The sequence below is a fragment of the Anomaloglossus baeobatrachus genome, chromosome 7 (genome assembly GCF_048569485.1).
Source record: "Anomaloglossus baeobatrachus isolate aAnoBae1 chromosome 7, aAnoBae1.hap1, whole genome shotgun sequence".
NCBI lineage: Eukaryota > Metazoa > Chordata > Amphibia > Anura > Aromobatidae > Anomaloglossus > Anomaloglossus baeobatrachus.
The window spans coordinates 60,104,644-60,129,745 of NC_134359.1; the positions used below are offsets into that span (position 1 = coordinate 60,104,644).

Consider the following 25,102-nt stretch of genomic DNA (forward strand, 5'->3'; position numbering starts at 1 on the left):
TGGGCTGCATTCTCGAAAGGTTCCTGTTGTTATTGTGCCCCATGTTAGACCAAAATAAAGACTTTATAAAGTCTTACCTTTTTTGTATGGCAATCATTTTTATAGTCACGGGGGCGGGCTTTCTGGCGTCCGTTATTCTCCCTCCTGGTTCTTTATGCCGTCCCCCATCGCTCCTTTCCATACCTGATGACGCCGCCCAGTGCTCCAGCGGTCCCCGCGCATGCCCAGTGCCAGTCTCACGGGACTGAGCACAGTGTGACCGCTGGTGACGTGTTGCGCGGGCACGAGATTATGGGCAGGTACTTGCTGATGACAATCTCAGCGCCGCCCATAATCTCGTGCCTGCGCAACATGTCACCGGCGGTCACACTGTGCTCAGTCCCGTGAGACTGGCACTGGGCATGCGCGGGGACCGCTGGAGCACTGGGCGGCGTCATCAGGTATGGAAAGGAGCGATGGGGGACGGCATAAAGAACCAGGAGGGAGAATAACGGACGCCAGAAAGCCCGCCCCCGTGACTATAAAAAAAGATTGCCATATAAAAAGGTAAGACTTTATAAAGGCTTTATTTTGGTCTCACATGGGGCACAATAACAACAAGAACCTTTCTAGAATGCAGCCCAGGAGCTGCAGAGGGGGAATCTTTTAGGTTTTGGGCGAAATTTCTGCTGACAGGTTCCCTTTAAGCATGTTAAGTGAGTGCTTCAGCAGGCTTGTGCTTCATCAATATTAAAGAGCAAACTAATTTTTATTTTTTATTTCATATCGATAGTGCACAAGCTAGATAGGTGGAGATGGAGTTTGCAGCCTGAATTCCCTTTACTCCTAGAATCTAGCCTTGTATAGTGCAACTCACAGAATGCAGAATGTTCAGAAAGGAATAATAGAATCAATCAGGGATGGATATGTGAAGTACACCACCATCATGATCAGGAAATCTCCTTCATAATGTAGTCAGATTATACTTTTCGATCCGGTGACACATTCTCTTTAAAGGGATTTTCTCACCTTTTTCCAGGAGCACCCCGCTTCCCAGCCTCCTGGCTTCCTGCTTGCCGGGGAACGGTGCGCTCTTGAAGATTGACAGTTCAGACTAGCAGCATGGTTGCCCAGCTGGTCCAAACTATGCGCTCTCAGAGGCAGTTTTATCTCGGCAGCAATCCTACAACTCCGGCTCTGGAAATTTCAAAGCAGCGTTTTCAGGTGTAGAACTTGCCAGTACGCACTGCGTGATTAGCCACATTTGACTACCGAGAAGGACAGTAACCTAGGCAAGAAGCAGCAAACTATGACATTAAAAGTTCCTCTTTTCTTCTTTCCTCTGTTTTTACAAGTACCTTGCAATTTTACTCAAAACAACCCCTTTAAAAGTGGCTTTCGTTGTTTTCCATGGTTCCCATTTATTTTTATGGGCCCCAGGTAAGGTTACACCAGGGTAAACCTTCCCTCTGGTGATATCAGCTGATTGTTGGAGGTCCTGAGAGCTGGACCCAGTTTTTGGTGGATGTTTTCGGTGAAGGGGGTCAGATTTATTTCACCAGCCATAAGAGCCATCAAGCCAGCACAATAAGGAATAACTCAGTGTTTCTAAGAATTATTGAACATGCGAAGACCTTAGGTTGTGGCCGCACTTTACAGCTAATGGTCTGACCCTTAGGCCAGGTAGGGAATGTTCAGAGGAGTGAAGAATCGCCAATGACACATGGAAGAGATGCCCAGAAAAGAGGGCAAATGTTGAGATTTAACAAGAGGCAATTGTAATGCTCGCCACTGGAGATGGTAAAGTGGAAAGCAGGAGTGGACCGACTGGATCACAGGGGGCCCCCAGCCTTACCCTTAAGTAGGAGTGCCACCGCGAGGCAGATGCCAGGTGCCACTCACAGGGCAGAGACCAGGACTGTGGCAGCGGACCTCCAGGGCAGGGACAGACACAGGTGCAGACAGGCACCAGGATGGCTGACGCCAATAGCATGGTCAGGACGGACAGGTACAGTCACTAGTATAGACAAAGACCACTGGGACGGCCAAGACGGACAGGCAGATTCACTAGTATAACTGGGACCACTGGAGTAGCTGAGGCAGATGGCACGGACAGAGTAGAAGGACACAGTCACTAGTAAAGCTGGGACCACCAGGGTAGCTGAGGCAGATGGCACAGCCGGGGTAGATGGACACATTCCTAGTAAGTGGGAGTAAATTTCAGCCTACCATAGCCAAATAACATCTGGTAAAAGGTTAAACTACCATAGCCATGTGATCCAACCCACATAGGGTTAACGGATAAAGGAAGGGGGCGGTCCACCCCTACAGCAATCAATCCAAACAAGGTAAATGGTAATCCATTGACTGGACTACGGGTGCTGGATTACCATTTACCGTAGATGGACACAGTCACTAGCAAAGCTGGGACCACGGGAATAGCTGAGACAGATGGCATGGCCTGGGTGGACGGACACAGTCACTAGTAAAGCTGGGAGAACTAGGGTAGCCGAGCAAGATGGTACAGCTAGGAAGGACGGACACTGGGTCACTGACAGGAATGGGAGACAAGCAAGGACACTGTACACTGAAATGGGAAGCACAGCGGGCAAGGGGACTTGACAACTAGCTGGCTAGGGAACAAACCACTAACTAATCACATTGAACCGGCACCTTCCCTAGTGACAGAGCACCTTAAATACCCAGTGCCTCTCAGCAATAGGCTGAGAAGCTTTTCCAAGAAATGATGCACTGGCCCTTTAATAAAAGGGCTGCAGTGCGCACATACACCCTAGGAGCATTCCCAAAGGACCTGTGCGACATGCACAGACCCAGGGAAGGGGAAGCACTGAACTCCAATGTGGAGGACCACAGGAAAGCTGTTTAGCGTGGTGTGGGTCGACAGCGGCAGTGAGTGAGTGGGCGCCCCTGCAGGGAGGGGTGCGAGGAGTGCAGGGACGCCAGTGCAACAGTAATTAGTTTCTTATTGATGGGAAGATTCAGGGGTAGACATAATATATTCTAATAACATAAAAACAAAATGCCAAATATTGCAAAATAATGAAACATTCACTACGAATGACATCTCACTGCCTGAAACCGCTCTCCGTTTTTTCTTTTGCTTTTTACTATCCATTTTATGCCGTTTTGTCCGTTCCTATTGACCGACATTTACATAAAAATATCCAAAAGGGTCTAAAAATCTGCAGAAAAGAAATTTCATCTACGGAAAAAAGTCATTTTAAATATTAAGTCCCAGTGCCACAAGATGGCGCTCATGTACTTTTTATCCTGCGTAAAAATGAAAACTATATTGACCTATTCTCTGAAAACAATGTCTGTCCGTGATATTTGCCGTTTCTCTCTAATCCCTTTTAACAATCATCTAAAATGCTTCTCTGTTTAGATATTTTCTGGGAGATTAAGATGTCACTTGCTGCAAGGGAAAAACCTTATACAGTATTAATTCCTTTAATCCAACAAAAGTAGGATGTGATAGATGCCGGGTTATGAAAATATTCCGGATTATGAGATGGCGATAGAAAATATATGTTTTTTATTGTGTAGGATTTTCTTCTTAACTCAGTTGATACAAAAACATTTAATTTTAAGTGGGTTTTTGTTGTTGTTATTTTTTAATAATAATATTATTATTATTATTATTATTATTATTAATAATAATGGTAATATATTATTAATTATAATAATAATTGTAATATTAATTATAATTATTATTAATTATAATAATATATATATATATATATATATATATATATATGTGGATCTGGGCGGCACAGTGGCTCAGTGGTTAGCACTGCAGTCTTGCAGCGCTGGGGTTCTGGGTTCAAATCCCACTAAGGACAACATCTGCAAGGAGTTTGTATGTTCTCCCCGTGTTTGCGTGGGTTTCCTACCGGTTCTCCGGTTTCCTCCCACACTCCAAAGACATACAGATAGGGACTCTAGATTGTGAGCCCCAATGGGGACAGTGTTGCCAATGCATGTAAAGCGCTGTGGAATCAATAGCGCTATATAAATGAATAAATTATTATTACTATTTAAACTTGGCCAATTAACTAATAATGCAAAGTGCAGCCAAAAATGCTGCAAACTATCGTTGGGTTCAAGAAAAAAATACTCCTTTCTGATCAGGTTCTTTACATGTAAATATATGTAACGTGGAAGAAAAAGCAAATTTGCGACCACAGCTACAAATAATAGATATACAACGTAGATACAAATGATATAACCTTTTGATTCCTTAACCTCTCTGCACTTATCATGCCCAACCGTCCCAAGGGACCGAGCAGGAGAAGATGGATTATGCCGTCAACAACAAGCGCAGAGTGATCCGATTGGTACAACTTTGGGCCACCCTGTACGGAGACTTACTGCGGGAGGACGAGGTCTCAATGGCTTTTCTAGAGGTAAGTTAAATGTTAGAGTCTACATGTATTTACTCTTTAGTGAATTTTTTTGGTTAGGGTACGTTCACTTGCTCAAAAAGAGGTGAAAAAACTGGCACTTTTATATTTTTAGATCTGGTTCTATAGAAAATAGTGATCATGTTATTGCATGTAAACCTACAAATGCTCTGTAAAATGACTGGGCATGTGTAAATCCGAGTGTTAAAGGGGTTTGTCTCCCTTTTGGGTACATTTTATTTACGTAAATGTGTGTAATTGAGGCTAAAAATAATTTTTCCATTTGGGCGTCATTAAAAACTTTTGCGCCGTTTGCCCCTTTTTAACTTCTTGTTTGCACGATCTTTTGCTGGCTGTCGAATGAGGTAACTGAGAATCCATCAATGAGCTTGCTATAGCAAATGTACAGCTGGACTCTGAGGCGCTAAGGTATGCAAATAATGAATATAGAAGGACAGTGGCTCAGTGGTGAGCACTGCAGTCTTTCAGCACTGGGGTCCTCCGTTACAATCCCACCAAGGACGACATCTGCAAGGAGTTTGTATGTTCTTTTCTGTATTTGTGTGGGTTTTCTCTGGGTACTCCAGTTTCCACCCACACTCCAATGACATACTGATAGGGAATTTAGATTTTGAGCCCCAATGGGGACAGTGATGATCACGTCTGTAAAGTGCTATGTAATTAATGGCGCTATATAAGTTAGTAAAATAAAAAGGCTTATTTTATGTGAGCCCAGCAGCCAGCGTCAAAGCATTTCTCTCTTTGCTGGGTCCCTGCCTAAATGCCTCTACCCAGGCTGAAAAAGCCGACAATTTTATGGGTGGGCAGGAACTGCTAATATGAAAATAAAAATCGCCTTAAGCTGGTGGGGAATGAGTGGTCAGTCAGAAGGCACGACCCTATAATTGCTGAGTCAGAAGGCGTGACCCTATAACCTAGAATGAAAAAACTGACAGCACTTCCTAACAAATAAATGTGTACAGGTGCAAACTAAACATGCAACATACTTTAACAAATATACAACTGCACTCTGAAAAGCTAAAGTTTGCTAACTGGCCTTTTTATGCATTAAGTGTCTCAATTTTCAAATGTATTTCCTAAGCAGTAATACATGTCCAAATTCCTGTACCCAATGTTTGCATGCCTTAGCGTCTCAGAGTGCAGCTGTGTATTTGGAGTATTTTTCTTGTTCAGTTTGCACCTGTTCACACTTGTCTGTTAGAAAGGCCTGTCCATTTTCTCATTTTAGTGAGCATGCTATTACAGTCCTGGGTTTGACAGCTCCATTCCCGTGCTCATACCAGTAAAGCATTTTTTTGTGATGGCCTAAGGCTACGTTTGAGCTTTTGAGTCTACATATTTTTGCGGTGTAAAAAATGCAACGTCTTAGGGCATGTTCCCATGTTGCAGATTTGGGTACAGATTTTATGCACCAAAAACTGCATCTCTTGGCACGAAAAATGCTGCAGAAACAAATGCACACAACAACACAATGAAAAACAGGATAAAACAGCACACAAAAACACAATGGAAAACGGGATAAAACAGCACACAAAAACAATGAAAAAATAGGATAAAACCGCACACAAAAACACAATGGAAAACGGGATAAAACCACACACAAAAACATAATGAAAAAAACGGGATAAAACAGCACACAAAAACACAATGGAAAATGGGATGAAACCGCAAACAAAAGCACAATGGAAAATGGGATAAAACCAAACACAAAGAAAAAAACGGAATAAAACCACACTCAAAAACACAATGAAAAAAACGGAATAAAACCGCACACAAAAACACAATGAAAAAACGGAATAAAACTGCACACAAAAACACAATGAAAAAACGGGATAAAACAGCACACCAAAACACAATGAAAAATGGGATAAAACCGCAAAGAAAACCACAGTAAAAACGGGATAAAACCGAACACAAAAACACAATGAATAAAATGAGATAAAAACACAATGAAAAAAACGGGATAAAACTGCACTCAGAAATGCAATGAAAAAAACGCACAAAACCCAAATTAATTGGTGCAGAAATTCTTCACCATCAAAAACCTGACCATGAAAACTTGTATATAAGGAAGTTCCCTAATATTACCACTGGAAAATAAATACAATACAAATACAATTGTGAATCGCCGATGGCTGAAGCTTCGTGACACTAAACTAAGTTTTGTATTTTTCCATCCGTTCCGTAAAAGAGCAGAAGTAAAGTATCTGCGGCATCAGTACTGAGCTATTGTGCTAATGCGGATCCAGTGGGAGAATTTGTATTTCTTCTCCCACACTTCATTATAAGCTTTTATACGTGTCAATATGTTGCAATTTTCTTAAGAGACTTTACTATACAATAGCTTCCACCTAAAAATATACATAATGATTGGGATAAGTGGGCAAGTAATTTAGAAGCATGATTTTTACACAGAACATGGATTTTACAGGCCTGTCTCCATGAGCTGCCGGGTACCCTACAATTACACTGCACATGGCTGTTATTAGTGGGAGAGTGCAATCATTTTATACCGCACTCGCATCGCACCGCAGCATTGTATCCTATTAACCAATTACAATTTTATCCTGCACTCTATGGAAGGACAAACAGCTGACGTACAGGAGACTGTGGGATATAGACCATGCCTGGGACCATCAGACGGTGATATTTCCCTCTTGATTGTTTCATGAAGACATTTATCTCATTGATTTGATCTGATTTGTGTAATCAGTGCGATTGTGACTCGTATTCATTGCCATTCCATAGGATAAACATGCAATGCACAGACAGGTTTGGGTTAATGTTCTGGCTGCAAACAAATTAAATGCAAACATCTTGTGATGGCAATAATGCAAAGGGAATGGTTGAGTTAAAAGCAGAAAATTCAGGTAGAAAGATAGCAAATAAATTGCTACAGATACTGTAAGTCCATGGAACCTTAGGATACGTTCACTCTGTATCTTTTTTCACCAGTTTTGCACAGAAAGTGCGGCCAAAGCACTTACAATAATAGAACATTTTTATGGGAAAAAAAAATCCTCTTGTTGATATATTCAGGCTATTAAGAATCTTTTAGAGGGAACCTGTCACCAGATTTGTCCCCTATAACCTGCAACCACCACCAGTGAGTCCCTATATACAGCATGCTAGAATATTGTATATAAGAGCCCAGGCCGCTCTGTATAATGTAAAAAACATCTTTATAATGCTCACCTAGGGGTCGGTCCTGGCCGATTGGCTTCGTTGCTCTCGGTCTGGTGCCTCCCACATCTTATGCAGTCGCCGTACTCCTTCCCAGCCCTGTGTGGATGACGTGTCCTGTGTCATTCACACAGACACCTCCATTGCGCTCCTGCGCATGCGCACTGTGATCTGCCCCATTGAAGGTAGATCACAGTATTGTAGTGCGCATGCGCGGGCAGAGTTTGATCTTAGCAGGGCAGATCAGTGCGCATGCGCAGGAGCGCAATGGAGGTGTCTGTGTGAATGACTCAGGACACGTCATCCTCACAGGGCTGGGAAAGAGTACGGCGACTTCACAAGATGAAGGAGGTCCCAGACCGAGAGCAGCGTTGCCCATCGGACCGGACTGCCCCCTAGGTGAGTATTATCAAGGTATTTTTTACATTCTACACAGCGGCCTGGGCTCTTATATACAGCATGTTAGAATGCTGTATATAAGAGCTCACTGGTGGTGGCCGCGGCTTATAGTTGCCAAATCTGGTGACAGGTTCCCGTTAAGTGCCTCAAAAAATACCAAGGAGCTAAAAAAAAAAAAAAAAAAAAGTGACATTTCAATTTTTTTGTGTTTTCTGCTAGGAAGACGCTTGATACTTTATTATAGTCATTTAGTCATTGAAGAGCTAAAAATATGCCAAGGGAGGTTTCTTTACAGGTTTTGTAAGCGTTTCCACTTAAAGAATTCTAGCATTTTCTCTATTGCCTAAATAGGTTTATAAAAAAAAGTGGAAAAAAATGATGGTGGAAAAAAAAAACATTCAGCACATTACCAAAAAAGTGCTTGAAAAATTGACATTTTTGAACACCAGAAAAAAAAGAGAATATGTACAATTAGTCTAAGTTCACATACTGCCTTTTGCTGCTTTTTTTTCTACAGCAAAACCTGCTGCTTTTTTTGCCGTGTTTTTGCTGCTTTTCTGGGGTGTCCTAGGTCTACAGTACACGTTTTAACTAAAGTTGGTTTCATTCACCAAAAACAGCAAAAATTGCAGCATAAAACTCAGCTGCGTTTTTTCACTTTCTTTGCTTTCAATGGTGAAAAAAACAGCAAAGATGCTGTAAGGCTATGTGCGCACTAGGCGTTTTTGCCGCGTTTTTAGCGGCGTTTTTTACCGCGTTTTTGTGCTGAAAACGCAGTGACATTGCTTCCCCAGCAATGTCAATGGGTTTTCAGAAGTGCTGTCCTCACACAGCGTTTTTTTTTAGCTGCGTTTTTGTGGTGACCACAAAAACGCAGCATGTCAATTATTTCTGCGTTTTCCACTGCGTTTTTCACTCATTGAATTCAATGAGATGTTAAAAACGCAATGAATAACGCATATAGCCGCGTTTCTATGACTAAAAACGCAGCTATAAACGCAAGGGGTGGGCACTACAGTGACGTGTACAGGAAGAGGATTCCTTCTGTTGGTAAACAGAGAAGCATGAATCCTCCCGGTACCGTCACCGCTGCGTCCACCTCCCGTCCTGTGCACGTCAGCTCCGTGCGGCGCCATGTCTGGGCGGGAGGTGGAGGCAGCGGCGAAAATCAAAGTGAACAGTAGAAAAAAAAAAAATGTCATATACTCACCTGTCCGCAGGGTCCCGGTGCCATGCCCGCTCCCATCTCCTCCCGGTCCCGCCGCTCTGGCTGTGTGCAGTCTCCCCGGCCGGCAGGACCTTGCTTGCAGGACCTGGCGCTGATCACCTGATGCAGTCACCTGACGCATCAGCTGATCGTAGTCTCGCCGGCTTTTTCGGCCGGCTATCAGCTGATCCTGCCGTCAGGAGACTTCATCAGCTGATTACCGGCCGCTCCGGCAGCGATCGTATAGGATCAGACTCCTGTCCAATCGATCGCTCCAGGAGCTGCCGGTAATCACCACAGCACATAAGTGAGTATTATTATTTTTTTTTTTTCTACTGATGCATCAGCTGATTGTATAATCGGCTTTTATACAATCAGCTGATGTGTGATGGGATTCAGGCACTTGATCCTGACACATCATCTGATCGCTTTGCCTTCCAGCAAACCGATCAGATGATATTGGATCCTGATTGGACGGCGCGGGACCCTGACCCAGGATTACTGCGGAGGGGGGTTTATTTCAATAAAGATGGAGTCACTAATTGTGTTGTGTTTTATTTCTAATAAAAATATTTTTCTGTGTGTTGTGTTTTTTTTTTATCATTACTAGAAATTCATGGTGGCCATGTCTAATATTGGCGTGACACCATGAATTTCGGGCTTAGGGCTAGCTGATAATATACAGCTAGCCCTAACTCCATTATTACCTAGCTAGCCACCCGGCATCAGGGCAGCTAGAAGAGTTGGATACAGCGCCAGAAGATGGCGCTTCTATGAAAGCGCCATTTTCTGGGGTGGCTGCGGACTGCAATTCGCAGTGGGGGTGCCCAGAAAGCATGGGCACCCTGCACTGTGGATTCCAATCCCCAGCTGCCTAGTTGTACCCGGCTGGACTCAAAAATTAGGCGAAGCCCACGTCATTTTTTTTTTTAATTATTTCATGAAATAATTAAAAAAAAAGGGCTTCTCTATATTTTTGGTTCCCAGCCGGGTACAAATAGGCAGCTGGGGGTTGGGGGCAGCCCGTATCTGCCTGCTGTACCCGGCTAGCATACAAAAATATGGCGAAGCCCATGTCATTTTTTTTTCTTTTTGGGCAAAAAACTGCATACAGTCCTGGATGGAGGATGCTGAGACTTGTAGTTCTGCAGCTTCTGTCTGCTCTCCTGCATACAGTCCTGGATGGAGGCTGCTGAGCCTTGTAGTTCTGCAGCTTCTGTCTGCTCTCCTGCATACACTAGTGAATGGAGGATGCTGAGACTTGTAGTTCTGCAGCTGCTGCCTGCTCTCCTGCATACACTAGTGAATGGAGGATGCTGAGACTTGTAGTTCTGCAGCTTCTGTCTGCTCTCCTGCATACACTAGTGAATGGAGGATGCTGAGACTTGTAGTTCTGCAGCTGCTGTCTGCTCTCCTGCATACACTAGTGAATGGAGGATGCTGAGACTTGTAGTTCTACAGCTGCTGTCTGCTCTCCTGCATACACTAGTGAATGGAGGATGCTGAGACTTGTAGTTCTGCAGCTGCTGTCTGCTCTCCTGCATACACTAGTGAATGGAGGATGCTGAGACTTGTAGTTCTGCAGCTGCTGTCTGCTCTCCTGCATACAATGAACATTTTGAAGAAGGAAATGACATCAGACCTTTTTTTTTTTTTTTTTTTTTCATCAACAATCTTTAATGGCATTGTGCACTGATTAAAAACGCAGTGAGCAAAAACGCAGCAAAAAACGCACCAAATCGCGGCAAAAACGCATGCGTTTTTGCCGCGTTTTTTTAGCCGCGGGTGCGTTTTTTTAGACAAAAACGCACATAAAAACGCAGCGTGAAAAAAACGCCTAGTGCGCACATAGCCTAAGAATTGACCTGCTGCTTCTTTCAAATAACGCAAGTTTCCATTCTGGTCAGGAAAAAAAAGTGTGTGCGCAGGAGATTTCTGGAATTTCGTAGGTTTTGCTGGTGCTGTAAATAAAAAAAAAAGCAGCTTTTTATTAGTATGGATTTGCATAAAACCAATGAAAAAAAAAAAGCAAAAGAACTCCGCAAAAACACACTTGAACATAACCTTAGTCAGCTATTCCATCACATTTATCTGCAAGAATAACTTAGTTAAAGGGAATCTGTCACCAGGTTTTATAATACTCACCTAAGGGTCGGTGCTGAGCAGACTGGTCGGATGGGTGTCCCCGTTCTCCGCTACCGGCGCCTCCTCTTTCGGCCATCTTTGTCCTCCTTCTGAAGCCTGGGTGCATGAAACATCCTAAGTGATCCACACTAGCCGGCATTGAGGTCCTGCGCAGGCGCACTACAATACTTTGGCAGGACCCCAGTGTCGTCTAGTGTTTATTATGTAGTATGCGTCATGCTCCCAGGCTTCAGAAGAAGGAAGAGAAAGATGGCTGATTAGGACCGCTCCCCTGACTGCTAAGAATGAAGCAGGAATTTCAATTAATAAAATGTAAGATATATCAAAGGGGTTGTCCACTACTTTTATATTGATAGCCCTTCCTTAGGGTAGGTTGTCAATTTCTGATCGGCAGGGGTCCAACTGTCACGGGGATGTAATGACAAGATAGGGGCAGACTTGAGACCCTGTGTGTCCTTTATCTCGAAGGTAGGCTTGATGGTAGCCAGGTCCCAGCCCCCAGCTTGACCCTAACTCCTTTCCGAGCCCTGATCTTACTACCACTCTCCCACACCCTCGGGGCAGGACAGACAAGACAAAACTGACCAGTAAACCTGAACTAGCCGACGCCCGGCTCTGGCTGAACAATCCAAAAGCCTCAGGTTACTTGTCAGACTCTGTGGTGTGAACAGAGTCTGACAACTCTGTGCCAGCAGGTATGCGCAGAGCCAAATATCGCATGATACCCATACCCTGCACACCCGCCAATGAGCTGTTTTAGGTGCTGGCAGCAGCAGGCGGCTGGAAATGCTCCGTTCCGGAGCTGCCTCATCTTTTCAAAGCTGCCGTGGCCAGGTACTGCACCTCCGCCTCCAATTCAGATAAATAGGAGGTGGATGTGCAGTACCTGGACGTGTCCGCTATCAGAAGATGGGGCAGCTTCACAACTGAGCATTTCCGGTTGCCTGCTACCGCTGCCGGCACTGAGAACAGCTGATCGGCGGAGGTGCCAGCTGTTGGACCCTAGCCGATCAGACAATGATGATCTATCCTAAGTATAGGCAATTAATGTAAAAGTAGTGGACAACTCTTTTAAGTCTTTCATAATATAACAATATATCAATCTACTCACTTTCTCATTGCTTTCATTCCTCATATTTCACTGAAACCCTTTAATTTGTAATATATTTTATACTGTAAGGCTTCGTTTACATGTTGTGTCCATAGTGTGAATTTTTGTTTTTCCAGCAAAAATTGTTGCGGTTTTAGCGCTTTTGCAGCAAAAAGAAAAAAAGTGCCGTGGCCGCAATAGGCATAAAATGTTAACAAGTTAATTATTAAGGCCTAATAATAGTCTTGTTATTAGATAGGTAGCACTCAAGCTGATAAAGGGGCGTAAAAATTGTTCCCTTTCCCTGGAAACTCCTTACAAATGATCAGGGCATTCAGATTAAACCCACAATATTTCAATTAGTATTTTAGATCCGTGCGTGTCTACAGATGAGCCGGTTGGGCTTAATAACCCCAAACTCTGCAAATCTCCCAGGGTGAAAATCGCTTTGAAACTATTGTAGGTTTCGTATAGATTTCCAATTATCCAAAAGTATCTGGAGATGTTGCTATTTCAGGATTAAGCCATCATTATCCAATAATATACAGTGTAGTCTGTTAGGAAATTGCCAGCTTTATACAAAAAAATAAGAATATAGCAATAGAGATAAAATGAAAAAAATGTGGCTAGAAAGGTTTTGTCTGCTTTATGTATTTTATTTCTATATCTAGAAAAGCAAAAAAATATCCAAAAATATGGAGCTTTAGATGTTGTTATATTTTCTTCACGTTCCAAAGGTTTAGCTCATGTCAACAGGTCAGACGATGGGAGAATCCGTGCGGAATCCAGTCCTAAAAGATCACTATTAACAATCCAGTACAATATGTTCCCGGTCTCTGCACGGTCCCTTGATTTTTCTTCTCTACATTCTATTGGGGAGGCTAGGGCTCAAAATGTAGGTTTGGAAATAAGGAAATTGGTAGAATATTTTGGAAAGATTATAGAGCAATTAGTCCAGCATCCGCAGTAGATTAAAAAACTACTTTAATGAAAAAATTAAATTAAAACTTCATGCAATCTGAAGGCATAACATCGACGCGTTTCAAGCAACAGTGTGCATTTTTGTCATGAACACTGTTGCTTGAATCGCATCGATGTTAGTTATGCCTTTAGATTGCATGAACTTTTAATTTTTTATTAAGGTAGTTTTTTAATCTAGTGCAGATGCTCGACTAATTGCTGTTATCTGCGTCGGACCCCACCTTGAATACTGTGTACAGTTCTTGGCGCCCCAATTCAAAAAAGACATTGATATATTGGAGCAACCACGATGGTAGAAGGCCTGCAAACCATGTCCTATATGACGATCCGCTAAAAGAACTAGGAATGTTTAGTTTGCAAAAAAGAGAAGGCTGAGAGGAGACTTAATAGCGGTCTACAAATATCTGAAAGGTAATCACAGTGCAGAGGGAACTACCCTAATCTCATTAACACAAGGAAGTACAAGAAGCAATGGGATAAAACTTAAAGGGGATTCAGATTAGACATTAGGAAAAACTTTCTGACAGTGAGGGCAGTCAGGGAGGGGAACAGGCGACCACGGGAGGTAGTGAGGGCAGTCAGGAAGTGGAACAGGCGACCACGGGAGGTAGTGAGGGCAGTCAGGGAGTGGAACAGGCGACCACGGGAGGTAGTGATGGCAGTCAGGGAGTGGAACAGGCGACCACGGGAGGTAGTGAGGGCAGTCAGGGAGTGGAACAGGCGACCACGGGAGGTAGTGAGGGCAGTCAGGGAGTGGAACAGGCGACCACGGGAGGTAGTGAGGGCAGTCAGGGAGTGGAACAGGCGACCACCAGAGGTAGTGAGCTCTGCATCAATGGAAATCTTCAAGCGGAAACTGGATAAACATATAGCTGGGATGATTTAGGAAAACCTGCACTCGCAGGGGGTTGGACCCGATAGCCCTTGAGGTCCCTTCCAACTCCACCATTCTATGATCTTTCCTGTTATTCACCTGGGAGCTGGACCAGGTCATGCAAGCACCGCACTTCGTCTTATATCCTCCAGGGAGCTGTGCTTCTTATCTGGAATATTTTGGAACCTACCTTTTAAGTTTCTTACTACATTTACCAGGATTGTACTTGTACTTGGGGGATGCAATACTGCAACACAGCAAGTCCGGGGGTATGGGTGGAGGTAAAGAATAAGGTCATGTTCAAGATGTTACTTAAATGCTGTTTTGCGAGGGGTTCACATTAAAATGTATAATGCAGTCTGCACTGTTTATTGCAATTTTTGTTGCATTTTTACTTTTTTTTATGTTTCCACGGCATCATTTAACTCAAGATCGGCATGAGTTATTATCAGGAAATCACATTCAGCCGGTTTTCTGTACAAAAGAAATTGCAGCAGAAAATCCATTGCTTTTTTACTACTGGGAAACATGGATTTAGATGTGCCCCAGTAGTGGAGGCCTAATTTTTTTAATGATGGTGATTCTTATATAGATTGGCTTACATTCATTGATAATAAGAAAGTGAGAAGTTGCTCACCCTCCTCTACTCCAGTGATGCCTCTCTGCCCGCTGTTCTAGTATTTGTTACAACCTGATGACAGTGCACATCAGCGCTGCAGTCAATCACTGGGATCAGCAGTGATACCAGTGTAGGCAGCTGCTGAGCCTGAGCCCAATGATTGGCTGCAGCGCTCACATCACCGTTGTAGCTTGTCTTGCCAGAGCAGGGGCGGAGAATGTTGGAAGAGCAGGGAAAGGTAATTATTTTTTATTTTTTTTTTCTTGATGAGTACGTCTATCCAGATAAAAAAAAAATAAATAAAATATTCACAGAAAATAAAACAAAAACATTTTATATTGGATAATTACGGTATATAGTACAAACAAATAGAAAAAGTACGCATGTGCTAATCCCTGATAACACCTGTATGATTTTTACAACGTACTTGTGTTTTTTTAGCACTTATATGGCATTTTTATGGTCACTGAAAGAGGACTTTCTCTATCGTTTCATTGGGGGACACAGGACCATGGGTTATGCTGCTGTCACTAGGAGGCTGACACTAAGTAAACATAAAAAAGTTAGCTCCTCCCTAGCAGCATACACCCCGAGCCGGAGGCGGGCTCAGATCAGTTTTTAGCTTAGTGTCGTAGGAGGCTGATGTGGGCCGTCTCGGCCCCCCTCAGCCATGTATGTTTTTGCGCTTTTTTATTTTATTTCGGCGCCGCTCATCGCTCTCATACCTGTCGTCTTCTTCTCTGCAGGTATTCGCTTCACTCATTCTCCGCAGCCCCGTGGGTACCGCTCCCCAGGGTCGCAGGGGCTTCAGACTTCGGGGCCCTCTCCCCCGCCCGTCCCCGTGGTACCACTCCCGGGGGTGCGCGTGTGGGCAGGTTGTTTTGTGGGCACCCCTGATTCGCCCTGAGGTATCACCCCAAAGGGCGTACAGGGGAATACAGCAGGGATGGAACCTCAGCAGCGTTTGTGATAGATCGGGCCCTGTCACGCTGCCTTCTCCTGATAGGGGGCTGTCTACCCCCATCATGATGCCTACTACCCTGCCTTCAGCACGCTCTCCCCCGGAGCCTTCCTGGACGAGCAGCGCTGTTCACAGGCAGGGCCAGGGAGCTCTGCCTGCACCGCATCCATCGCTGAGCCGGCGCCGCCGATTGCAGGTAGGATCCGACTTCCCTGCTCTTTCCCCCGGCCCCCTCCATAAATTTAGTCCCCGGCTTCGGCCTAGTCGCTCCTGCGTCCTAGCCACGCCCCCGCTGCATGCTATTGGCCGCCGGTCGTCTCCCTCTGTACCTCCCACTGCTCTGCCTCCTGGCAGATGGTGGGGGCTGTGAATCCTCCAGACTTTTCGCGCCAGAATCCTGCTCCTCCCCCAGCCTCCTCCAGCGTCCCCTCTCCATTTTAGCCTGCCTCTGGTCCCCTGAGGCTGCAGCGCGCCGGCGTTCTGAGTTTTCTGGCCAGCTCATTCCTGGACTCCACTTCTGGACTGGTGGGCAGCACGCAGGACCTGGGTAAGCTCTGCTCCTAAGGAGTAGCCCTCACTAGGTAGCATTCTCTGAGTTTAGGGACGAGTTAACCCTCTCCTGTCTCCTTCCTAGCAGCCACCAGGGAGAGTACCTGTGTGCACCATGCCTAAGGCTAAGCCCACCCAATCCAAGCAGGCCCCCTTTGCACTATTTTTTGCATGCTCCTCCTGCAGCTCCAAATTTTCCCAGGGTCAGGACGCCCCACTATGCTCCGTCTGTTCTACAGACGCGCAGCCTCCGCAGGACTCCGCGGCCGACGCTTCTGATACCGCAGACGCCACAGCGCCATATGCTGCAGGGCCCTGCGTCCCGCCCCCCCCCCCGACTGGCTAGCGTCCCTGTCCCAGTCCGTAGATTCCCTCTCTGAGGCTTCTCGGACCATCGCGCAAGCTCTACGCCTGCTGCCGACGCTCGCCCAGATTCCCGCAGACCCGGCGCAATTGCCCCCGGAGCAGGTGAGCCCCGTTGCAGGGTCCTCCTCTGCTGCTCAGAAACGGACCCGCCGGGTCTCGTCCTCAGACTCTTCCCAGGTTTCACCTTCATCCCCAGGTCCAGACCGTCAGTCCTCCAGGGAGGCTTCTGACTGCTCCGAGGATGATTCCGATGCGGTACCCCTACAGGACTCAGAGCAGGCGGCCGATATTCGGCACATGGTAAATAGCCTGATAGAAGCAGTAAACCAGACCTTGAAGGTACAGGTGGACCCAGTCTCCTCCCAGAGCACCCAGGTCTCCTTTAAGCGGGTGAAGCGGGCCCAGAACACATTCAGCGGACATCCAGAATTCGCTGAGTTACTGCGCAGCCACAGGCAACAGCCGGACAGGGTATTTACCAGCGGTAAGTCCATCGATTTGCATTATCCCTTTCCTGAGGGTCTTCGAAAGGATTGGGCAGGTTCCCCTGTGGTTGACCCCCCAGTCTCCCGCCTGTCTTCTCACACAGTCCTTCCACTCACTAACGGTACGTCTCTCAAAGATCCTACGGACCGTACTATTGACAGGTTGGCCCGTTCCGCCTTCGAGGCAGCGGGCTCATCCCTCTCTCCGGCCTTCGCCTCGGTTTGGGTGGCGAAGGCCCTGATGTCCTGGGCGGACACGCTACGCGGCGGTCTCCGCGCCATTCCTGCCAATCCGGACCTGGTTCCCATCGCCTCGCAGATTTCCCTCGCGGGTGAGTACTTGCTCAATGCAGCCCTGGCCATCCGTCGAGCCCTTTGGCTCCGCTCCTGGAACGCGGATGCGGCCTCTAAGAAGTCACTAACTTCCCTGCCCTTCCTAGGGGAGCGTCTCTTCGGAGATAGGCTGGACCAGCTGATCTCCGATGCAACGGGAGGAAAGAGTACATCTCTCCCCCAATTGCGCCCCAAGCGCTTCCAGAATCGGCGCTCCACCGCTCGTTTCCGGTCCTTTCGCAGCTTCAGCTCCAATCCCCAGCCGCGGAAAAGCCGCTCTCCTCCGAGAGACAGGAAGACCCCGTCATTCAAGACCAATCCCGCCTGGCGTTCACGCCCCCGCCAGTCCACGAGATCCTCTTCTGGTTACCGCCGTCGTTCCTCCAAGTGACTCGCAGTCGGCGCGCAGCAGCGCCAGACTTGTGGGAGGGCGCCTGTCTCGTTTTCAGCATGTGTGGATCCCCCTGACCGCCGATGCCTGGGTCAGAGAGATCATCACATCAGGCTACAAAATAGAATTCGAGGCAAAGCCACCGAGACGTTTTTTCCTATCTCGCCCTCCCGAGTCTACCGCGCGGGCTCGCGCGTTCTTTCACTCCATAGACTCCCTCCTCCGAACCGGAGTCGTGGTACCAGTCCCTCCCGCAGAGCGTTTCAAGGGGTTCTATTCCAACCTTTTCGTGGTCCCCAAAAAGGACGGCTCTGTCCGTCCCGTCCTCGACCTAAAGCTTCTGAACAGGTCGGTGAGACCTCGGCCGTTTCGAATGGAGTCACTCCGGTCCGTCATCGCGTCCATGGAGGTAGGCGAATTCCTGGCATCGCTGGATATTCAAGACGCCTATCTTCACGTCCCGATAGCCACCTCTCACCAACAGTTCCTCCGTTTTGCGATAGCGGAAGATCACTTCCAGTTCACAGCTCTTCCCTTCGGCCTCGCATCCGCACCCAGGGTCTTTACGAAGATCATGGCTGCTGCCATGTCCGTCCTGCATGCCAGGGGTGTCATGGTCATCCCGTACTTGGACGATATGTTGATAAAGGGCTCTTCTTTCGAGGACTGTCGTCTCGGGGTTCAGGTCACGATCGACACCCTTTCACGGTTAGGGTGGCTGATAAATCGGAAGAAGTCCTCTCTGATCCCGGCCCGTCGGATCACCTTTTTAGGCATGGTATTCGATACCATCCAAGGGCGAGTTTTCCTCACACAGGAGAAGATCTCCTCCCTACAACGAGGACTCCGCGCTCTTCGGCGTCAGCGCCAAGTGTCCATCAGGTTCGGCATGCGAGTCCTCGGTCGTATGGTGGCGGCGATGGAAGCGGTACCCTTTGCACAGTTCCATCTCCGGCCCCTCCAGCTGGCCTTGCTGAAGAAGTGGGACAGATCTCCCTTTTCTCTGGACCGCAGGTTTCATCTTTCGCCGGAGACCCGCAACTCCCTCCGTTGGTGGCTCAATCAGCGCAACCTCGCATCAGGGAGGTCTTTCCTCCCGCTCCACTGGAAGATAGTGACCACCGACGCCAGTCTCCAGGGCTGGGGAGCAGTGTTTCGACATCACACAGCGCAGGGCCGATGGTCACCGAGAGAGAGTTGTCTCCAGATCAACATTTTGGAGATAAGAGCCATCCGGCTAGCCTTGCAGCAGTTTCGGCACCTAGTACAGGGTTGCCCGGTCAGGATCCAGTCGGACAATGCGACGGCGGTGGCGTACATCAACCACCAAGGAGGCACAAGAAGTGTCGGGGCGATGCGAGAAGTCAAGAAGATATTGCACTGGGCCGAGTGTCATCACTCCCTGATCTCAGCGGTACACATCCCAGGCGTGGACAATTGGGCGGCGGACTTCCTCAGCAGGGAAGGCCTCGCCTCCGGAGAATGGTCCCTCAACCGGGAAGTCTTCAACCAGATCTGCGACAGATGGGGAGTTCCGGACGTGGACCTAATGGCCTCCCGGTTCAACCGTCAAGTTCCGCACTTTGTAGCGCGGTGCCGCGACCGCTTGGCTTTAGGAGTCGAGGCCCTCACCCTGTCATGGAGCCAGTTCAGTCTCCCGTACATCTTCCCTCCGCTCCCTCTAATTCCGAGGGTCCTCAAGAAGATCAAGGCGGAAGGGATACCGGTCATCCTAGTGGCTCCGGACTGGCCCAGGCGAGCATGGTTCGCGGAACTAACTCAGCTCCTCGCAGACGCTCCGTGGCGCCTTCCAGACCGTCCAGATCTCCTGCAGCAGGGGCCTCTCTTCCATCAGAACTCACAGGTCCTAAATTTGACGGCCTGGCCATTGAATCCTGGGTTCTAGCTAAGGCTGGTTTTTCCTCAAGAGTGATTCAGACAATGATTAGGGCCAGGAAGCCATCTTCATCAAAGATTTACCACCGCACGTGGAAAGTTTTCTTCAGGTGGTATGAAGAGCAGAATATTTCTTCTCCTCTCGCCTTCTCCCTTCCTTCCCTGTTGGCATTCTTGCAGTCAGGCCTAGATGCGGGTCTCTCGCTCGCAACACTAAAGGGCCAGATATCGGCGTTATCAATCCTGTTTCAGAAGCCACTGGCCGCTCGTTCACAGGTTAAGACCTTCATCCAGGGAGTAGCCCACCTGGCACCGCCGTACCGTCGGCCTCTAGAACCGTGGGACCTTAATCTAGTCCTAGGGTCACTTCAGGGCTCCCCATTCGAGCCCTTGCGAGAATCTTCCCTGTCTCACCTGTCTTGGAAGGTGGTGTTTCTTGTTGCCATCACTTCTATTCGCAGGACGTCAGAGCTGGCAGCTCTCTCTTGTCGTTCCCCCTTTTTGATTTTTCACCAGGACAAAGCGGTTCTCCGGCCAGATCCCGCTTTTCTCCCAAAGGTGGTCTCCCCGTTCCATCTTAACGAGGAAATCATCCTTCCATCCTTCTGTCCTGGCCCCTCTCACAGCTTGGAGAGGTCCTTGCACACCCTGGACCTAGTGCGTGCACTTAGAATTTATGTCTCCAGGACCGCGCCGTTCCGTAAGTCAGATGGTCTGTTTGTTCTCCCTTCTGGTCCCAAGAAGGGTGAATCGGCATCCAAGGCCACAATTGCCAGATGGATCCGTTCCGCCATATCAGAGGCCTACCGGATTCGGGACAAGTCTCCGCCGCGGGGGGTAAAGGCGCACTCTACCCGCGCAGTGGGCGCCTCTTGGGCGATTAGGCATCAGGCGTCGGCCGACCAGGTCTGCAAGGCCGCCACCTGGTCTAGCCTGCACACCTTTACTAGGTTCTACCACGTTCACACCCAAGCATCGGCAGATGCTATTTTTGGGAGAAAGGTCTTGCAGGCAGCAGTTGCGCACCTGTAATAGGGTGGCAGTATTCAATTATAGTGCAAGCCCGCCGAGGGAGGTTGTTGTTGTCTGCCTCTGCGGGTTTTTCGGTATTCCCACCCAGGGACTGCTTTTGGACGTCCCATGGTCCTGTGTCCCCCAATGAAACGATAGAGAAAGTAGGATTTTTGTGTACTCACCGTAAAATCTCTTTCTCTGAGTCTTCATTGGGGGACACAGCACCCACCCTGCTTGGTTTTTTGGTTGATTCAATTGCATTTGCCTGCTATTTTTTCAGTGGTCTTATGTTCATAGACCTCTTGTTTGCACGGCTGCATTGTTTTAGTTACAACTTGTGTTTATGTATGGTGATTCTGGTACTCCTCCTACTGCTTGTGCACCAACTGATCTGAGCCCGCCTCCGGCTCGGGGTGTATGCTGCTAGGGAGGAGCTAACTTTTTTATGTTTACTTAGTGTCAGCCTCCTAGTGACAGCAGCATAACCCATGGTCCTGTGTCCCCCAATGAAGACTCAGAGAAAGAGATTTTACGGTGAGTACACAAAAATCCTACTTTTTTTTTGTTTAATTTTCTTGAAAAGGGTTTTGCATGAGAATTTTAAAAAAATACATAATATATCATAATACATGGGACTCCTATTTAATACAAAGAAGACAAAGCAATGGACTACTGTCAGGTATGACCAGGACACATGTGAGATTGACAGCGATGAACTGATAGTTGTAAAGGGCTTCAACCTACAGGATCACTCAAGATGCAGTGACAGGTTAAATGCGTAAATTAAAAATTAAGTCACTGGACAAGATCCTCAAATCGAGGAACATTTCACTGGTGATGCAGACACGGTGTCTACATAAATATCAAAAAAAAAACTTCAGATAAAAAATCCATAGGGATTCAATAAATAAAGGAAATGATGATGTAAATGATGTTAAAATTAATATTTTTTATTCAATAATTAAAATAAATATTCATTGCAAATCCATATAAATGTAAGGCAGGAAAAAAGTCCCATAAATTATAGCAGCGTTTTTACTAGGAAGATAAAGTGCTTAGTGTAAAGACCACTTATTTAAATAAATATCTATCCATTTGTCATATATAACAAAGTGCATGGTGCAAAGTAAAATGTTCATTTAATATGCTATATAGGGAAAAGAATATGGTATGATGATCCTATATAACACAACATTGTAAACATATCCTAGTTTGCAAGGAAAATTATACCTTATAAGTGGTCTGTAAATAGTCCAAAGTATGCCGCTATGCCCCGACGCGCGTTTCAGCAATCCTTTCCTCAAGGGATGCTATATTCTAAAGAAGAAAAGCTATGGACTACTGTCAGGTATGACCAGGACACATGTGAAATTCACAGCGATGAACTGAAAGTTGTAAAGGGCTTCAACCTACTGGATCACTCAAGATGCAGTGACACGTTAAATGCGCAAATGAAAAATTAAGTCACTGGACAAGATCCTCAAATCGAGGAACATTTCACTGGTGATGCAGACACGGTGTCTACATAGTCTGGTCTTTTCTGTAGTAACATATGAATGCGAAACCTGGATGATAAAGAAACCAGACAGCAGAAGAATCAACACCTTCGATGTATGGTGCTGGAGAAGGATGTCATCAATACCATGGATGGCAAGAAGAACAAACACATCAATTTTGGAAAAAAATCAATCCAAACATGTCACTCGAAGAAAGGATCATCAAGCTACGACCGGTATAATTTGGACTCCTCATATGAAGAGAGCAATAATCATGAGTGGAAAAATAGAAGGAACAAGGCAAGGAGAAAGACCAGCAGCTTGATGGTTTGATACCATCAAGAGAGCAGCGGCAAAGACCCTGGTGGACCTATCTAGGCTGCACAAGATCGATCCTCATACAGGGCATTCATCCATCAAGTCACCATGGCTCGAGAACGAGCCATAGGTTGTTAAAAGAAAAATATATCATCATATGTTAAAGGCAATATGCAATGAGCAAGAAGTGTCCTCCTGCCATGGATTTATATTGTATTGTTGTTTTTTTTTATCTGTTTCTGTAGGAATTTTACGTCTCGGTATCAGATGACACACGAACCATCGCTACTCTGAAGGAGCAACTTCCCGAGCTGGAGAGAATAGTGAAGCAGCTGTAAGTAATTCACATTTTCTTTTTTTAGAAGTTTTTTTATCAGTATCGATTAGAGTTGGTGTAAATCGATTTGCTGACCCTCGTACAATGGCCACGTCTGTAATCTGCGGCTCTCAGACGAGAGCGCTGCGATCTCCGGATCCTGTTTTGATCAGCCAACCTGGCATGATGTTTTCATTGCGGTGTGACGTCACAGGCAGGTAGGAGGTGGCTCGCTGTGCTTCCTTCCACCGGCCATAGCTTACTGATTTGGATGCTGCACTAGGTCCTGACAATCGATTCGCACCATCTTTAGTGCCAAAAGATTAAAGCTGTATGCAGCAGGAGCTTACATCTCTGTGCCATTATATCATCACTGTACATCTATATTTGACTTTTCAGAAGTTCTCATGGCTAGAAATGAGCAAACTCAAACTCTCTAAAGTTCGGAATTCGTAATGGACATGAACTTTAAAAAAAAAATGGTATTCAAGTTCGGAGTTCAGGTGTTTTATGCTAATCCCTCAATGAAGCATCAGGGTGCTCGGGTGCGCTCAGTGCTTGGCCCAGTGCGAGCCACTTGAAGTCTCTGAATTCCTCTCAATGGGGGTAAAAACAGTAGTTTTGGATGTAGTGTGTCGAAAAAATAAACAAAACAAAAAAATCCACCCTCCCCCCGGAAATGCTTCTGTTTCTGGTTATCTGGATGTGCTCTCAAAGCCAAATTGCCCAATCATTGGCTTCCAATGGGGTTTCGGGCTCCGAGATCAAGTACAGGCCCCAAACTGAACCTTATCTAAAATCCAGCTGAACCCAGCGAACCTGAACTTCCATGGGTTCGCTCATCTATATTCATGGCCTAAGGATTGGCGGGGCTCTTAAGCAACAACCAGGCAGATACATGCAAACCAATCGGCAATAGTTTAGAGTGATTATTAACACCATTGTTCTGTGTGTATAGAAATTGTGCTATTGGCAGTACATCACCATTTTACATAGGATGAAGTGCTGCCGAGGATGTTGATTTATAAGTTAGTTGAAAAATTATTTCACCCAATGAACAAGCAATAGTAGATATGTGGATAATAGTAGATTAGAGTAGACATGTGGCTAATCATGGAAGACACATTCCTGGTTATTAGCTTTGGCTTTGACCTACATAACCTTTTGAGCCATTTTTTTTTTTTACCAACTATCAATTTAGGGTGGCGCCCATTCAACTTCAATGCTTCACCAGTTGTTAATTTGTCTTGATTTGGCATTGACGGCATCCGTATTATCACATTACTCAATGAAAACAGCTTCCAGTTCAGATTGAAATCTTATGTTTCTCTGTACTAAAAACACATCTGTATTTAGTATTAGGCAATATTTCCAAAAGTACAAATTATCCTCGTATCTGTCTTGCATGGCCAGAGTGCATACTCTGCTTCTGCTCCATCTATTGTCCATTGTACTGCTGGTGAAAGTCGAGCACTGTACTGGACTGTTTTCAGCAGCCCAATAGACAATATATGGAGTGAAGGCCAGGCATGCACATTCAATACAGTGCCCAATTAGGCAATATTTCCAAAAGTACAAATTATCCTTGTTTCTGTCTTGCATAGCTAGAGCGCATACTTGGCTTCCACTCCATCTGTTGTCCATTGTATTGCTGGTGAAAGTCGAACACTGTAATGGACTATTTTCTTCAGCCCCATAGACAATATATGGAGCGGAGGCTGAGCATGCGCATTCAATACAGAGCCCCATCCTGGTGGTTCCAGAGTCCTGATCTTGTGAGCACAGAGGTTGGATCTCCATCGATCAGAATGTTCTTCCCTCTCCAATGGATTGAGGATAACTTGTGATTTTGGGAGTAACCCTGTAAATTCCATATCTATATTTTCTTACGCTACCTCCTCAATTACATTCGTATTCTTGTGTACAATGGATTTAGTTGTCCATTATCATACAAGGCTACCATTAGGCTATATGCACACGCTGCAGTTTTGGTGAAGAACGTTTCTGCACGTTGTGGTAAGAAATGCATCAAAAAACGGATGTGGTTTAGGTGCG

The 25,102-nt window shown here is 46.1% G+C and overlaps 1 protein-coding gene across 4 annotated transcripts in view; it reads left to right on the forward strand.

The window, feature by feature from the left end:
* The window catches only part of RAPGEF4 (Rap guanine nucleotide exchange factor 4), a 419,418-nt gene that overhangs the window by 321,925 nt on the left and 72,391 nt on the right, over positions 1-25,102 (forward strand). For all 4 annotated transcript variants that reach the window (XM_075317338.1, XM_075317339.1, XM_075317340.1 and 1 more), the window contains 2 exons: positions 4,256-4,406; positions 22,977-23,065. In XM_075317338.1, the coding sequence (XP_075173453.1) occupies positions 4,256-4,406; positions 22,977-23,065 (240 nt within the window). The remainder of the gene's footprint in view (positions 1-4,255; positions 4,407-22,976; positions 23,066-25,102) is intronic.